Here is a 17,780-nt window from a genome sequence, read left to right as displayed (position 1 = left end):
TTTTTTCTTTTTTTTTTCATTAGATACAAAAAATGATGATCGTGTTCCCAAGGCTGAGACCGTGAATCCAGGGCAAATTCAGATGGCGCTGACCAGCATTGAGTACAGCGATCAAGAGGAAATGAAGAATGAAATCAAGGTGAAGTAGACGGCATTCCTCAGCAGACTCACAAGCATTGCCTGAAGAAGATGCCAGCAGTGTTCAATGCCAGCGTGTTGTTTCTCAGGAAAGCATGGGGAGCAAGTTTATTGCAGGAGTAGGAACACTGGCAAATGGTTGAGGAAAGGTGGTCTGTTGTGGGTGGTGGGACTAGGTGAGTGCTTCAGCAACAGGAAGGGCGGCAGCAGCTGGAAAAACAGCAAGGGCTGCAGCAGCTGGGACGGCAGCAGGTGGTCCTACAGCAGGTGGTCTGACAGCAAGTTGGGCGGCAGCAAGGCTGACAGCAGCTGGTTCCACAGCAGGTAGGCTTGGCTAGACAGCCAGGCATGCAGCAGCACGTTGGTTGGCAGCAGGTTCTCGTGCAGTACACGGGGCCACTGCAAGCTGGCCGGCAGCAGGTTGTGTAGCAGCAACTGGGGCAGCAGCAAGGCTGGCAGCAGCTGGAGCCACAGCAGGATGGACGGCAGCAAGGCTGGCAGCAGCTGGAGCCACAGCAGGTGGGCTGGCAGCAGGTGGTCCTATAACAGGTGGTCTGACAGCAAGTTGGCTGGCAGCAAGGGGAGCAGCAAGGGGAGCAGCAGCAGCTCATGGTGTCAGGTGTGGAGGGCGAGTTCCTTTTCAAAGGTGAGTTTCCCAGATTCTGAGAAATCCTTCTGTTCTGGGGCTTTTATACGCTGGACCCCCAATATGTGGACCAATGAGCAGAACCTTACTTGTTGTTTATGTTGTTTCCCATGGTCCAAGGGGAAATGGCCCAAGAAGGAAGTTATTTCTTAAGTGTTAAGTATTTTCTCAAGGTAAGTGATTTGTTTGGTTTCTTAATTGATACATAAAAATATGACTATTTCCCCAAAATGAGATATGCAGTCATGAAATGCTTTTAAGCCTGCTGAGATGTCACAAGTGTCTGTCTACATCTGCTTTCCCTTGGTGAGACTTACATTGGGAAGCACCTTTGAAGAGAGGGTGATAGTCATGTGTGACATATGAGCTTTTGCATTATGCCCCAACTGTTTCCTTTCCCACAGGCCCTAGAGAACAGATGCTTCCATATGCCTAAGCAAATTGATAGGCCAATTGAAAGCCTTAATTTGATTGCATACACAGCCAACCACACTGTGTCAGGGCCTCAACCCCATGTCCCTTTGTCTGAAGCTTATCAAACATTGACTTGTCCTCTGGTCAGCGCTGACCAGCACAGCAAAGAACTTCTGTCTCTTCACGCTGCCGAGGGCGGGGTCCCCATATAAGCCCTGGTAACTTCTCCATCTTATTCTCCAGGCTGGACTCGTCCGAGTCATTCTTTGGTGTGTTGTGCCCCTCGCAGTTGGGTTGAAGGCTGCCTTATAGCACATCCCTGGCCTTACTAGGAACATGCTGAGTCATGGTGCTGAGTTAAACCCAGGTTTACTAGGCTTCTGGTTCCACCTGCAATGTGGAAGCAGCATAGGATTTACCCTCCAGCTGTAAACAAAATTGAAAGCTGGGGAAACATATAAGACAAGTATTTCCAGGAGAGCAATCAGATTCGCCTATGATATTTCAGTGAAGGAAACACATGAGGTAAAGCCCGCATTTTCTCCAGGTGTGCCAGTTTGGATGTATTATGTCCCCCAAATGCCATGTTCTTTAATGCAATCTTGTGGGGACAGATGTATTCGTGTTGATTAGGTTGGAATCTTTGGCTTAGGTTTTTCCATGGAGATGTGACCCACCCAACTGTGCATATTACCTTTGATTAGATTATTTCCATGGAGATGTGACCCCGCCCATTCAGCCTGGGTTGTGATTTGTTTACTGGAACCCTATAAGAGCTCAGACAGAAGGAACTCAGTGCTGCTTCAGCTTAGAGAGACATTTTGGGGATGGCCATTGAAAGTAGACTTTTGCTAGTCCAGAGTTTGCCTGGGAGAAACTAAGAGAACACCACCAGATACCTAGAGAAAAACATCCTGGGAGAAGGCCATTTTGAAACCAGAACCCCAGAGCAGATGCCAGCCACTTGCCTGTGCATTCCCAGCTGACAGATGTTTTCCAGACACTATCAGTGTTCTACAGTGAAGCATTAGCAAACAGGAACACCAGGTTTTCCTCATTTTTTACAATTTTTGTCCTGGTCAAGAGATGTCTCCCTACTTGAATATCAAGAGTAATTCGCATAACTTGTCTGGTAAGACTTGTAAGGTTTTGTTTTTTATCTTTAGTTCATTAATACTCTTAGAATTGACATTTTGTACATTTCGTACTCTTGGAATCCAATTTTAGCTGTTCCACGTGGATAGTTTGTTTCTAGCTTTGATCAGGGTACATTATTGCTTCATCCATAATTTTATTATCTCTCTTCTCTCTTTTCTTGATCACTCCTGACAGTGGTTTGTGAATATGTTAGTTAAAAAAATACAAAACATTTTTTGGGGTGTTTATCTTTCTCCTGTTTCTTTATTAATGATTTTATTAATATACCCTTTAGTTAATTTATGATTTCTTGGTTAATTTAGTTTGTATTTTTCTAACTCATGAAAATGGGTTTTAGTTAACTAATTTTTAGATTTCATTCTAATCAAAGTATTTAAGTCTATAAATGTAGGTATAGTACCAATTTTACAGCATCCCAAAATTTTGACAAGTAATATTTTCATTGTCATTCATTTAACACATTCTATGGTTCACGCTATGAATTTTTCAGGTTTGGTCTTCCATGTCAGTGTATCTTCTACAATTTATCCTGTCTAGTGTGCAATCTAATGACTATATGCCCCACTCTGTTTTCTAACTACTATTATGCCTCATATACTCTGCCCCTACTTTCAATTTATTTTATTAAGTCTTCATTTTGGAATTATTTCAGAGTTATAGAAAAATTGCAAAGTATTTCAAAGAATTCCCATATATCTCACACTTTATAAAAATTAAATTAAAAGTGGATCATGAACTTAAATGCAAAACGTAGAAGTGTAAAACTTTTAGAAAGAAACCATAGTAGGAGGCATAGGTGAAGCAGGTGGTGTGGGTGGGAAGGAGCTGGTTGTGGCTCACAGGGGTACCTGAGGGATCCTGGTGGTGATGGAAATGTTCTGTATCTTCACTGTATCATTGTCAATTTATGGTTGTGACGTTCTATAGTTTTGAGTAGTTTGTTTTTGGAAACTGGGTAAAGGTTAAATTGGTTATCTCTTTTTCAAAGTAAAAAAAAAACTTACTTTAAAATTCTGATTGAAGGAAGGAGGAAAAGTTTAAAAATGCCATCTGTCTATAAAACACAAAAGTATTAGAGGGTTTTGAGATTAGTCAACCATTTGGTCACCTCCACCATAGCCTTGGAGATCATCCATCACTGGGATGTGAGTCACTTCTTAAATAAAAGCCTAACTTGCTGTTGAATGTGGAGTCACAGTATCTGTACTGCATTTCCAAGGAAAGTCTAAAACTTTGCCCTCAAGCCTCTATACTAACTAGAGAGGTACAATAGAAATCTGTCAGACTGGGTAGATCTGGTCACTAATTTGTGAAGCATTTCAACATCTTGGTCAGTGTTTCCAGAGGATATTAAAACATTCTGCCAGATTCATGGGCATCCCCATGGATAATTTATATAATGGTTTTGTCAGTCTTTCAAATTTGACAAATTTGTAAAATCATTTATATCACTGAAAAAAAAATTTACACTTGTATATCTCAGTGGAAGTTACTGTACATCTCCCTTGGATTCTTTTTTCATCTTTCCACTTTTCCACATAAGAAATTTCTGAAGATAGTAATCTTCTCAATCCTCCTTTGAATCAATTTGACTTTGATAGGACTTCCTTTGTTGGCATTGATTTTAGGATTCTATCATACACCTTAAATGTCAGTGCTACCACAGTGTTTGGGTACAGAGACTGACATTCCTTCTCCTTTTTAAATACATCTCAAGTAAAATCATTGTGATAGCTAGTTGACTAATGTAATGACAAAAAATGAACAGAATAAAATTATAAAATTCCATTGTGGATGCTCAGGAGGCAGAGACATGAGTCAGTTGGTATCAGAAGTCAGGGAGCACTAGAGCTGCAGCGTCAAGGCTGCAGAATTTACGCTAAGTTGATTGAAGGTGTTTTCTAAATAACCTGCGACTCTTAAATGGGGCTGGTGAGGCTGGTGCACCATGGCAGCTTAGCAAGAGGAGGGGCACCAATGCAGCTGTCAGCCAGGCTTGGCCAAGCACTGAAGGGGATAGAGAGAGCCGGACAAGGCACATTGAGACTTCAGATTCATTGGCAAACTATTGTGAAACATGTGCAGTAGATGCCGTTCAATATTCTTCTCCAAATGCCCTGTTCTGGTATTTTGCTCAGGGAATAAACTCCTCGTTATGATTTAACTTTTCACGCAGGTATGCTTATAGGAAAAATGTGCTAGTCAAACGACCTATGAAAACTCTAGTTCCTCTTTAATAAGTTATTTATCGTGTAAATTCATCATAAATTTTAATACTGATTTTATAGGCTTGATAAAAGTGAATGTGCCCCAAGGTGGTTTAACCCTTAAAATGTAAGTCAAAAGGCCTTTTTTCCTGTTTCCTTCTTGAAGTTTTGTAGTTTTATGTTGTTACACTTAGGTCCATGGCCCATTTTGAGTTGATTTTTGTATATGATGTGACGTAGAATCAAGGTTCATTTTTGTACAGGGATCTTTGATTGTTTCAGTACCATTTATTCAAAAGACTAAACTTTCTCCCTACTTATGTTGGCACCTTTCTCTAAAGTCAATGGATGATATGTGTGGATCTATTTCTGGATTCTTATTACTTTCCATTGATCCTATATGGCTATCATTTCACCAAGAGCACGCATAATAACATTGCTATTGAAGTCATATAATGGTGTGCTGTTCATGCAACTTGTGCAAATTGCTCTAAATCCATCATTTATGATTTTCTCAGCTCTAATATAGGGGCAATAATAATAGGCTCTCAGGGTTGTATGAGAATGACAGTGTCGATAAAGGATGGAGCTCACTAACTAGAACATAATAGGTACTCGATCAGGGTAACTCATCCCTAAGTATTCTCTCTGTTCTAAAGCTAAGTAACTAAGCAAAGAATTCCAGATACATCTTGTAGGAAGATATCACATCTCTTGATCCCATTAACCAACCAAAACAACTTTATATCCCTTAAAAAGGTGACCCTGTCGAAACCTCTTGTTTTCATCTCAGAGCTGCATTAGACCTTGTACTACTGAGTTGCTTTGGTTGTTCTTTTTATTCAGCTTTTCATCAAAAGATCTAGCTACTTGGGAACTAAACGATTGCCAATCTTGACTTTGGGTAACACATCCTTCCTTCTCCTTTTCATCTTGCTTTCTCCCTTTTTTTCCCTTCAACTCTGATTTTGATATCCCTTCCCTACTTTATCTTTTTCACGTAAAGCACAAGAAACACACTTTTATGATCCAGAGATTATGATTAAATCAAAGGCTTGTATTCCTATCTCATAACTACCTCAAATCTTAGTACTTGGTACAAATTTACTTTCCTTCATAATGTTGAGGTCATGAGACCAAATTTATTCAAAGTTTGGGAGCACAGGAAAGGTGGCCCCAGTGTGTGTGCTTTTCAGGGGTGATTCTTAATCCCAGTTTCTGCTGAGATGGATTAAATAATTCAAGAATACCATTTCCATGCCATCCAAGAACAGATTCCTTTAGGTGACGTTGGGGATCACTTTGTTTGTCGGGGACAGTTTGCCGGTGGTTGAACAGAAACCATGGAAAATGCAAGGCCTCCCTTCATTGACGGGAACTCCTAAAGGCAATGTCTGTTGGTCATAGAGGTGGGAAGGGGTCTGGGAAGAGCTTTGTAGATAGAAAAGGATCCACAGATGAAGACTATAGTTATTTCCATTGTTAGAGAAGCAAGTCAAGGTGAGCACATTCCCTGTCTTAGTTCTACTTGGAGAAAGATGCAAATAAAAGCGCATTAGGCGTGGAAGCAGGGGACCTGGGCGTTGGGCTTGCTTCTGTGGTCTACTAGATGTGTGAAATTCATTTTCTCATTCTGAAAATGGCAACAAATCTTTGCTCTGCCCAATTTGTAGGGTCATTGTGAGTCTTGAATGAGATGATAGATACAAAATTCAGTTCAAAAGGGAGGACTTATAAAAGAAGAACTATTAAAAAGAAAAGCAAAATACATAGTATTAGGACCAGGAAAATATAGATTTTATTAGAATAGACCTGTTAGGAAGACAATTCAGATATTATTAAGAGTGAAAAGGAAACCCAAAATACTTTCCAATGATAAAAGCTAATGAATAGTGATCATTTTAGAGAGCTAAAACTACAATGATCACATTTAATTTTTTTCTTTTTTTTTCATTAGATACAAAAAATGATGATCATGTTCCCAAGGCTGAGACCGTGAATCCAGAGCAAATTCAGATGGCACTGACCAGCATTGAGTACAGCGATCAAGAGGAAATGGAGAATGAAATCAAGGTGAAGTAGACGGCATTCCTCAGCAGACTCACAAGCATTGCCTGAAGAAGATGCCAGCAGTGTTCAATGCCAGCGTGTTGTTTCTCAGGAAAGCATGGGAGCAAGTTTATTGCAGGAGTAGGAACATTGGCAAATGGTTGAGGAAAGGTGGTCTGTGGTAGGTGGTGGGACTAGGTGAGTGCTTCAGCACCAGGAAGGGCGGCAGCAGCTGGAAAGACAGCAAGGGCTGCAGCAGCAGCTGGGGCGGCAGCAGGTGGTCCTACAGCAGTGGTCTGACAGCAGACTGGGCGGCAGCAAGGCTGGCAGCAGCTGGACCCACAGCAGGTGTTCTGACAGCAAGGCTGGCAGCAGCTGGTTCCACAGCTATTGGCTAGGCTACCGGGCACGCAGCAGCACGTTGGTTGGTAGCAGGTTCTCGTGCAGTACACGGGGCCACTGCAAGGTGGCCGGCAGCAGGTTGTGTAGCAGCAACTGGGGCAGCAGCAAGGCTGGCAGCAGCTGGAGCCACAGCAAGTGGGCTGGCAGCAGGTGGTCCTACAACAGGTGGTTCTGCAGCAAGTTGGCTGGCAGCAAGGGGAGCAGCAAGGAGAGCAGCAGCAGCTCATGTTGTCAGGTGTGGAGGGTGAATTCCTGTCCAAAGATGAGTTTCCCAGATTCTGAGAAATCCTTCTATTCTGGGGCTTTTATACACTGGACCCCCAATGTTGAGACCAATGAGCAGAACTTTTCCTTGTTGTCGTTTATGTTATTTTCCATGGTCCATGGGGAAATGGTCCAAGGAGGAAGTTGGTCCTGAAGTGTTAAGAATTTTCTCAGGGTAATTGATTTGTTTTCCTAATTGAAGCCTAAAAATAAGAGTATTTTCCTGAAATGATCTATGCAGTCAAGAAATACTGTTAAGCCTGTTAAGATGTCAGAAGTGTCAGTGTGCATCTGCTTTCCCTTGGCAAGACTTACATTGGGAAGCATTTTGTAGAGAGGGTGATGGTGATGTGTGTAAGATATACGATCCTTTGCATTATTCCCCAACTCTTCCCTTTCCCACAGGTTCTAGGGAATAGATGTTCCTCTATCACGAAAACAGTGCATCTTCCCTTGAGGACAACATCACGTGTTGTCGAAGCTTGATAAGCCAACTTGAAATCCGTCATTTGATTCCGTACACAGCCAACGACACAGTGCCAGAACCTCAACCCCACATCCCCGTATTCAAAGCTCATCAAACACGGGCCTGTCCTCTGGTCAGTGCTGACCAGCGTAGCAAGAGATTTCTGTCCCTCCTCCCGCTGCTGAGGACGAGGTCCCCGTTAAAGCCCCTAATAAATGCTGCATCTTATTCTCCAGGCTGGACTCGTCCGAGTCACTCTTTGGTGTGTTGTGCCCCTCGCAGTTGGGTTGAAGGCTGCCTTGTAGCACATCCCTGGCCTTACTGGAAACATGCTGAGTCATGGTGCTGAGTTAAACCCAGGTTTACTAGGTTGACTAGGCTTCTGATTCCACCTGTAACGTGGAGAAGCATAGGATTTACCCTTCAGTTGTAGACAATAACGAGGGCTGGAGAAATATAGAGAACAAGTATTAACAGCACAGCAGCCAACTTGTGCTACAGTCCTTGAAAAAGGGAAACCCGCGAGGTGTAGCTCGCATTTCCCCAGGGTTTTCTCTGTTTTCAGGATTTTTTTCCTTTCAAGGGATATCGCCCTACCTCCAGATCAAAAGTCATCCTCAAAAATTATCTAGTAAGAATTTTAAGGTTTTGTTTTTTATCTTTTTGGAATTCATACTCCTAGATTGAACTTTTGTACATTGCATGTGGTTGGAATCCAATTTTTTCTGTCCCTTGTGGATAGATTGTTTCTAGCTTTTATCAATGTACATTCTAGGCTCCATCCTTCATGTTTTTATCTCTGTCTTCTCTCTTATTTTTGATCACTTCTGACAATGGGTTATCAATTTGTTACTTAAAGAAACAAAAAAGAGAGCAAATTTTGGCTTTGTTGGTCCTCTCTTTTGTATCTTTGTTAATTATTTCAATAACTGAAACTTTAATTATTTTATGATTTCTTCATTAATCCTTTTTAATTTTCTAACTCTTTCAGACAGGCACTTAATTTTGAAGTTTTCTTCTCATCATAATATTTAAGGCTATAAATGTAGTTAAAGTACCAATTTTACAGTATCCCAAAATTTTTAGCATTTTCTTTGTCATTCTTTTAACACATTGTATACCTCACATTTTATTTATTCGGGTTTGGTCTTCCATGTCACTGTATCTCCTGCTATTTTTCCCATCCATTGTGCAGTGTAATGACTGTAAGTTCTACTATTTGTTTTCTAAGTAATATTTTCTAGCTAATATTGTACCTGTTCTCTCTGCCTTTAGCATGAATTTATTTTTATTAACACACGCTTTTGGAATTATTTCATACTTATAGAAAAGTTGCAATAATATTACAAAGTATTCCCGTGTATCTCATATTTTATACAAAAATGAATTAAAGTTGATCATGGTCTTAAATGTAAATTTTGAAACCATGAAACTGTTAAAGAAAAACAGTGTATTAGAAGACATAGGTGAAGCAGATGGTGTGGGAGGGAAGGAGGTAGGTGTGGCTCACGAAGTCTACCTGAGGGATCCTTCTGAGAATGGAAATGTTCTACATCTTGACAGTATCAATGTCAATTCCTGGTTGTGATATTCTATAGTTTTTCAAAATAGGCTTGTTGGATACTGTGTGGAGGTTATAGGGGTGATGTGTTTCAAAATAAAAATTTTCTTTAAAAATCTGAAGGAAGGAAGGACAGTTTATATCTCCTTTTGTTTTCTCTTCATTTTCTCCACATTTTACACATCAGGGAACTGTGAACATAGCAAGCTTCTCAATCCTCCTGTGCATCAATTTGTCATTGATAGGACTACCAGGATTGGCATTTGTATGGATACTGGCATATGCCTTAAACTATTGGTGCTATACCAGAGTTCAGGTCCAGAGACTGACAGTCCTTCCCTATTTAAGCACAACTCAAGTAAAATCATTCTGATACATATGCCATGTGCAAAGAATTCGGAGTAGACATTCTCTAGTAGAAAAGGTGGAGAGCATTGTTACGTAGTTTGAATAGAGGCAAAGAAGATGAAGAAGGGTTTCCTGAAAGTATTACCTTGTCTTTTCCATAATAATGTGTTTAAAGAGGACAGAAAGATGGAATTATCTTTTATGTTCAGCTGTTGTCATAGGAAGAGGAGATTGCTGCAGGCTGTGCGTCTCCCATCACCACTCATGGCAGGAGTCCTGTGTGGGATGGATGGGTCCCGTACAAGCTGATGATGCAGTAGTATTATTTTTTGAAAGTAAAGGGCCAATGCCATTTTCTGAGGATAAACATGCATGGTTGAATTTGATATATTTGCTAGGAAGGAAGAGAAAGTGTATGAAACCCAGAGTAACCTAATATATTTAGACTTCTATGACCTGAAGTTTCTCAAATAGTCAATAAATATTATGACAAAAAAGAGAAGAATAAAGACATAAAATTCCAGTGTCGATGCTCATGAGGCAGAGAGATGGGTGAGGTTGTATCAGAAGTCAGGCACTGGAGTTGGGGCAAGATGGTGGCATAGGGAGGTGTGGAATTTAGTTAGTCTCCTAGATCAACTAGCAAATATCCAGAAACAACTAGTTAAATAAACTGGAACAAATGTTGGGGGACTTCTGTGACCAGACAACATTGTACACCAGTCTGGAATGAGTGGAACAACTAAGATCATAGCATAGAACTGCTAAGTAAAACTCTCCAAACTGCAGAGCTGGTGCCCCCCTCCCCCCATCGGCATGGCAGGCAGAGTTGAACACTTCCCCATGGGAAAAAGAACCAATCCCTGCTGGGGGCAAGGGAATATAGCCCAACCAAGCTTGAATTGTGGTTTTAATTAACAAATTTGGACTACTGAATACAAGCTACAAGCACAGATAAACCCAGAGCAAACAGGAAAGGAACCTGGAGGTTTCTCCTGGCAGAGAGGAGGCAGGGCTGATGGAAAAAAAATACATAAATAAATAAAAGCAGAGGCTTTTGGAGTCAGCTGAGCTCAGAATACTGGAAAAGAGCTGTGTCCCCAAGAAAAGGAGCACATAGAACCAGGTACCACCTCTGGATCTTGATTGGTGAACTGGAGGGCTGGGGACAGGCTGTGAAAAGGCGACTGCTTTCTTTTTAGCTTTTGTTTTCTCTCATTCTAACTAGCTCATTAGAGAAAGCCTCAGGCATTTTCAGTTGTCAGCACTGACCCAGGCAATGGTGGAGTTAAGATAGAGAGTCAAAAGAAAAACTCAAGTGTGGGAGATATTTCCCTAAAGGGCTTATCTTCCCTAAGAAAAGGGGGGTCAGGGCCCACTCAAGTGGTGGCCCTTCTTCAGAGAACTCAGACCCCAAGGGCTGGGGGAGAAAAAAAAGACTTAAGCTTGGCTTCTGACACCCTCAGCCTCTGGCAGGGACAGGGTGTACTAAGAATTAAAGGTACCACAACTCTTTATGATGGTGGGGAGCTGCAGGCAGGCAAGCACTACCTTCTGGGTGGGGCAGAAAAAAACACAGCATCTAGAGGTCTCACAGGAAAGTCTGACAATCTTCTGGGTCTCACCCTCAGGTAAAGCTGATACTGAATACACTCTCCTCATGACACCTGGGCCCATCTGGTCTGGGAAAATCTGATTGGGATAATCAGGGAAAACAGATGCCTACGCAACAACAGATTGCAAATCACACTGGAAAATGAAGCTATGGCCCAATCAAAGGAAAAAACTTACACTTCAAATGAGATACAGGGGCTGAAACAACTCATTAAAGATCTTCAAACAAATATGCTAAATCAATTCAAAATTCAAATCAACGAGTTGAGGGAAGATATGGTCAAAGCGATGAAGGATACAAAGAAGACATTGGGTGAAGATAAGGAAGAACTCAAAAATGTGAAAAAACAATTGGCAGAACTTATGGGAATGAAAGGCACAATACAAGAGATGAAAAACACAATGGACACATACAACAACAGATTTGAAGAGTAAGAAGAAAGGATTCATGAATTGGAGAACAGGACATCTGAAATCCGACACACAAAAGAACAGATAGGGAAAGCAATGGAAAAATATGAGCAGGGTCTCAGGGAATTGAATGACAACACAAAGCACGTGAATATATGTGTTGTGGGTGTCCCAGAAGGAGAATAGAAGGGAAAAGGGGCAGAAACAAATAATAGTGGAAAATCACAGAAAAGTTCCTATTTCTTATAAAAGACATAAAATTACAAATCCAAGAAATGCAGCATACCCCAAACGGAATAGATAAAAGTAGACTGATGAGGCGGGGCAAGATGGCAGACTGGTGAGCTGTAAGTTTTAGTTACTCCTCCAGGAAAGTAGGTAAAAAGCCAGGAACTGTGTGGACTGGACACCACAGAGCAATCTGTCTTTGGGCATACTTCATACAACACTCATGAAAACGTGGAACTGCTGAGATCAGCGAAATCTGTAAGTTTTTGCGGCCAGGGGACCCGCGCCCCTCCCTGCCAGGCTCAGTCCCGGGGGATGAGGGGCTGTCAGCTCCGGGAAGGAGAAGGGAGAACTGCAGTGGCTGTTCTTATCGGAAACTCATTCTACTGATTCAAACTCCAACCATAGATAGACTGAGACCAGACACCGGAGACTCTGAGAGCAGCCAGCCCAGCAGAGAGGAGACAGGCATAGAAAAAAAACAACACGAAAAACTCCAAAATAAAAGCAGAGGATTTTTGGAGTTCTGGTGAACACAGAAAGGGGAAGGGCGGAGCTCAGGCCTTGAGGCGCATATGCAAATCCCGAAGAAAAGCTGATCTCTCTGCCCTGTGGACCTTTCCTTTATGGCCCTGGTTGCTTTGTCTATTAGCATTTCAATAACCCATTAGATCTCTGAGGAGGGCCGTTTTTTTTTTTTTTTTTTAAACCCTTTTTTCTTTTTCTAAAACAATTACTCTAAGAAGCCCAATTCAGAAAGCTTCAAAGAATTGCAATTTGGGCACGTCAAGTCAAGAGCAGAACTAAGAGAGCTCTGAGACAAAAGGCAATAATCCAGTGGCTGAGAAAATTCACTAAACAACACAACTTCCCAAGAAAAGGGGGGTGTCCACTCACAGCCACCATCCTGGTGGACAGGAAACACTCCTGCCCATCGCCAGCCCCATAGCCCAGAGCTGCCCCAGACAACCCAGTGTGATGGAAGTGCTTCAAATAACAGGCACACACCACAAAACTGGGTGTGGACATTAGCCTTCCCTGCAACCTCAGCTGAATGTCCCAGAGCTGGGAAGGTGTAGCAGTGTGAATTAACAAAGCCCCATTCAGCCATCATTTGAGCAGACTGGGAGCCTCCCTACACAGCCCAGCAGCCCAGAACTGCCCTGGGGGGACGGCACTCACCTGTGACATAGCACAGTCATCCCTCAACAGAGGACCCGGGGTGCACAGCCTGGAAGAGGGGCCCACTTGCAAGTCTCAGGAGCCATACGCCAATACCAAAGACTTGTGGGTCAGTTGCAGAGACAAACTGTGGCAGGACTGAACTGAAGGATTAGACTATTGCAGCAGCTTTAAAACTCTAGGATCATCAGGGAGATTTGATTGTTAGGGCCACCCCCCCTCCTCGACTGCCCAGAAACACGCCCCACATACAGGGCAGGAAACACCAACTACACACGCAAGCTTGGTACACCAATTGGGCCCCACAAGACTCACTCCCCCACTCACCAAAAAGGCTAAGCAGGGGAGAACTGGCTTGTGGAGAACAGGTGGCTCGTGGACGCCACCTGCTGGTTAGTTAGAGAAAGTGTACTCCACGAAGCTGTAGATCTGATAAATTAGAGATAAGGACTTCAATAGGTCTACAAACCCTAAAAGAACCCTATCAAGTTCAGCAAATGCCACGAGGCCAAAAACAACAGAAAATTATAAAGCATATGAAAAAACCAGACGATATGGATAACCCAAGCCCAAGCACCCAAATCAAAAGACCAGAAGAGACACAGCACCTAGAGCAGCTACTCAAAGAACTAAAGATGAACAATGAGACCATAGTACGGGATATGAAGGAAATCAAGAAAACACTAGAAGAGCATAAAGAAGACATTGCAAGACTAAATAAAAAAATGGATGATCTTATGGAAATTAAAGAAACTGTTGACCAAATTAAAAAGATTCTGGACACTCATAGTACAAGACTAGAGGAAGTTGAACAATGAATCAGTGACCTCGAAGATGACAGAATGGAAAATGAAAGCATAAAAGAAAGAATGGGGAAAAAAATTGAAAAAATCGAAATGGACCTCAGGGATATGATAGATAATATGAAACGTCCGAATATAAGACTCATTGGTGTCCCAGAAGGGGAAGAAAAGGGTAAAGGTCTAGGAAGAGTATTCAAAGAAATTGTTGGGGAAAACTTCCCAAATCTTCTAAACAACATAAATACACAAATCATAAATGCTCAGCGAACTCCAAATAGAATAAATCCAAAAAAACCCACTCCGAGACATATACTGATCACACTGTCAAACATAGAAGAGAAGGAGCAAGTTCTGAAAGCAGCAAGAGAAAAGCAATTCACCACATACAAGGGAAACAGCATAAGACTAAGTAGTGACTACTCAGCAGCCACCATGGAGGCAAGAAGGCAGTGGCACGATATATTTCAAATTCTGAGTGAGAGGAATTTCCAGCCAAGAATACTTTATCCAGCAAAGCTCTCCTTCAAATTTGAGGGAGAGCTTAAAATTTTCACAGACAAACAGATGCTGAGAGAATTTGCTAACAAGAGACCTGCCCTACTGGAGATACTAAAGGGAGCCCTACAGACAGAGAAACAAAGACAGGACAGAGAGACTTGGAGAAAGGTTCAGTACTAAAGAGATTCGGTATGGGTACAATAAAGGATATTAATAGAGAGAGGGAAAAATATGGCAAACATAAACCAAAGGATAAGATGGCCGATTCAAGAAATGCCTTCACGGTTTTAACGTTGAATGTAAATGGATTAAACTCCCCAATTAAAAGATCCATTCGCAGAATGGATCAAAAAAAATGAACCATCAATATGTTGCATACAAGAGACTCATCTTAGACACAGGGACACAAAGAAACTGAAAGTGAAAGGATGGAAAAAAATATTTCATGCAAGCTACAGCCAAAAGAAAGCAGGTGTAGCAATATTAATCTCAGATAAAATAGACTTCAAATGCAGGGATGTTTTGAGAGACAAAGAAGGCCACTACATACATATAAAAGGGGCAATTCAGCAAGAAGAAATAACAATCGTAAATGTCTATGCACCCAATCAAGGTGCCACAAAATACATGAGAGAAACACTGGCAAAACTAAAGGAAGCAATTGATGTCTCCACAATAATTGTGGGAGACTTCAACACATCACTCTCTCCTATAGATAGATCAACCAGACAGAAGACCAATAAGGAAATTGAAAACCTAAACAATCTGATAAATGAATTAGATTTAACAGACATCTACAGGACATTACATCCAAAATCACCAGGATACACATACTTTTCTAGTGCTCACGGTACTTTCTCCAGAATAGATCATATGCTGGGACATAAAACAAGCCTCAATAAATTTAAAAAGATTGAAATTATTCAAAGCACATTCTCTGACCACAATGGAATACAATTAGAAGTCAATAACCATCAGAGACTTAGAAAATTCACAAATACCTGGAGGTTAAACAACACACTCCTAAACAATCAGTGGGTTAAAGAAGAAATAGCAAGAGAAATTGCTAAATATATAGAGACGAATGAAAATGAGCACACAACATACCAAAACCTATGGGATGCAGCAAAAGCAGTGCTAAGGGGGAAATTTATAGCACTAAACGCATATATTAAAAAGGAAGAAAGAGCCAAAATCAAAGAACTAATGGATCAACTGAAGAAGCTAGAAAATGAACAGCAAACCAATCCTAAACCAAGTACAAGAAAAGAAATAACAAGGATTAAAGCAGAAATAAATGACATAGAGAACAAAAAAACAATAGAGAGGATAAATATCACCAAAAGTTGGTTCTTTGAGAAGATCAACAAGATTGACAAGCCCCTAGCTAGACTGACAAAATCAAAAACAGAGAAGACCCATATAAACAAAATAATGAATGAAAAAGGTGACATAACTGCAGATCCTGAAGAAATAAAAAAAATTATAAGAGGATATTACGAACAACTATATGGCAACAAACTGGATAATGTAGAAGAAATGGACAATTTCCTGGAAACATATGAACAACCTAGACTGACCAGAGAAGAAATAGAAGACCTCAACCAACCCATCACAAGCAAAGAGATCCAATCAGTCATCAAAAATCTTCCCACAAATAAATGCCCAGGGCCAGATGGCTTCACAGGGGAATTCTACCAAACTTTCCAGAAAGAACTGACACCAATCTTACTCAAACTCTTTCAAAACATTGAAGAAAATGGAACACTACCTAACTCATTTTATGAAGCTAACATCAATCTAATACCAAAACCAGGCAAAGATGCTACAAAAAAGGAAAACTACCGGCCAATCTCCCTAATGAATATAGATGCAAAAATCCTCAACAAAATAGTTGCAAATCGAATCCAAAGACACATTAAAAAAATCATACACCATGACCAAGTGGGGTTCATTCCAGGCATGCAAGGATGGTTCAACATAAGAAAAACAATCAATGTATTACAACACATTAAAAACTCGAAAGGGAAAAATCAATTGATCATCTCAATATATGCTGAAAAAGCATTTGACAAAATCCAACATCCTTTTTTGGTAAAAACACTTCAAAAGGTAGGAATTGAAGGAAACTTCCTCAACATGATAAAGAGCATATATGAAAAACCCACAGCCAGCATAGTACTCAATGGTGAGAGACTGAAAGCCTTCCCTCTAAGATCAGGAACAAGACAAGGATGCCCGCTGTCACCACTGTTATTCAACATTGTGCTGGAAGTGCTAGCCAGGGCAATCCGGCAAGACAAAGAAATAAAAGGCATCCAAATTGGAAAAGAAGAAGTAAAACTGTCATTGTTTGCAGATGATATGATCTTATATCTAGAAAACCCTGAGAAATCAACGATACACCTACTAGAGCTAATAAACAAATTTAGCAAAGTAGCGGGAAACAAGATTAATGCACATAAGTCAGTAATGTTTCTATATGCTAGAAATGAACAAACTGAAGAGACACTCAAGAAAAAGATACCATTTTCAATAGCAACTAAAAAAATCAAGTACCTAGGAATAAACTTAACCAAAGATGTAAAAGACCTATACAAAGAAAACTACATAACTCTACTAAAAGAAATAGAAGGGGACCTTAAAAGATGGAAAAATATTCCATGTTCATGGATAGGAAGGCTAAATGTCATTAAGATGTCAATTCTACCCAAACTCATCTACAGATTCAATGCAATCCCAATCAAAATTCCAACAACCTACTTTGCAGAGTTGGAAAAGCTAGTTATCAAATTTATTTGGAAAGGGAAGATGCCTCGAATTGCTAAAGACACTCTAAAAAAGAAAAACGAAGTGGGAGGACTTACACTCCCTGACTTTGAAGATTATTATAAAGCCACAGTTGCCAAAACAGCATGGTACTGGCACAAAGATAGACATATAGATCAATGGAATCGAATTGAGAATTCAGAGATAGACCCTCAGATCTATGGCCGACTGATCTTTGATAAGGCCCCCAAAGTCACTGAACTGAGCCATAATGGTCTTTTCAACAAATGGGGCTGGGAGAGTTGGATATCCATATCCAAAAGAATGAAAGAGGACCCCTACCTCACCCCCTACACAAAAATTAACTCAAAATGGACCAAAGATCCAATATAAAAGAAAGTACCATAAAACTCCTAGAAGATAATGTAGGAAAACATCTTCAAGACTTTGTATTAGGAGGCCACTTCCTAGACTTTACACCCAAAGCAAAAGCAACAAAAGAGAAAATAGATAAATGGGAACTCCTCAAGCTTAGAAGTTTCTGCACCTCAAAGGAATTTCTCAAAAAGGTAAAGAGGCAGCCAACTCAATGGGAAAACATTTTTGGAAACCATGTATCTGA

At 40.8% G+C, this 17,780-nt stretch overlaps 1 protein-coding gene across 1 annotated transcript in view; it reads right to left on the bottom strand.

Annotated features, from left to right (window-relative positions):
• Window positions 1-323: 323 nt before the first annotated feature.
• Window positions 324-17,780, bottom strand: part of LOC119514096 (keratin-associated protein 10-4-like) — a 48,185-nt gene continuing 30,728 nt past the window's right edge. Inside the window, 2 exon segments of the mRNA XM_037809661.1 lie at window positions 324-718; window positions 7,106-7,200. Coding sequence (XP_037665589.1) covers window positions 324-718; window positions 7,106-7,200 — 490 coding nt within the window.

Source organism: Choloepus didactylus, chromosome 18 (genome assembly GCF_015220235.1).
Source record: "Choloepus didactylus isolate mChoDid1 chromosome 18, mChoDid1.pri, whole genome shotgun sequence".
In the NCBI taxonomy this organism is placed as follows: domain Eukaryota; kingdom Metazoa; phylum Chordata; class Mammalia; order Pilosa; family Megalonychidae; genus Choloepus; species Choloepus didactylus.
This window is presented reverse-complemented; position numbering and strand designations above follow the sequence as displayed.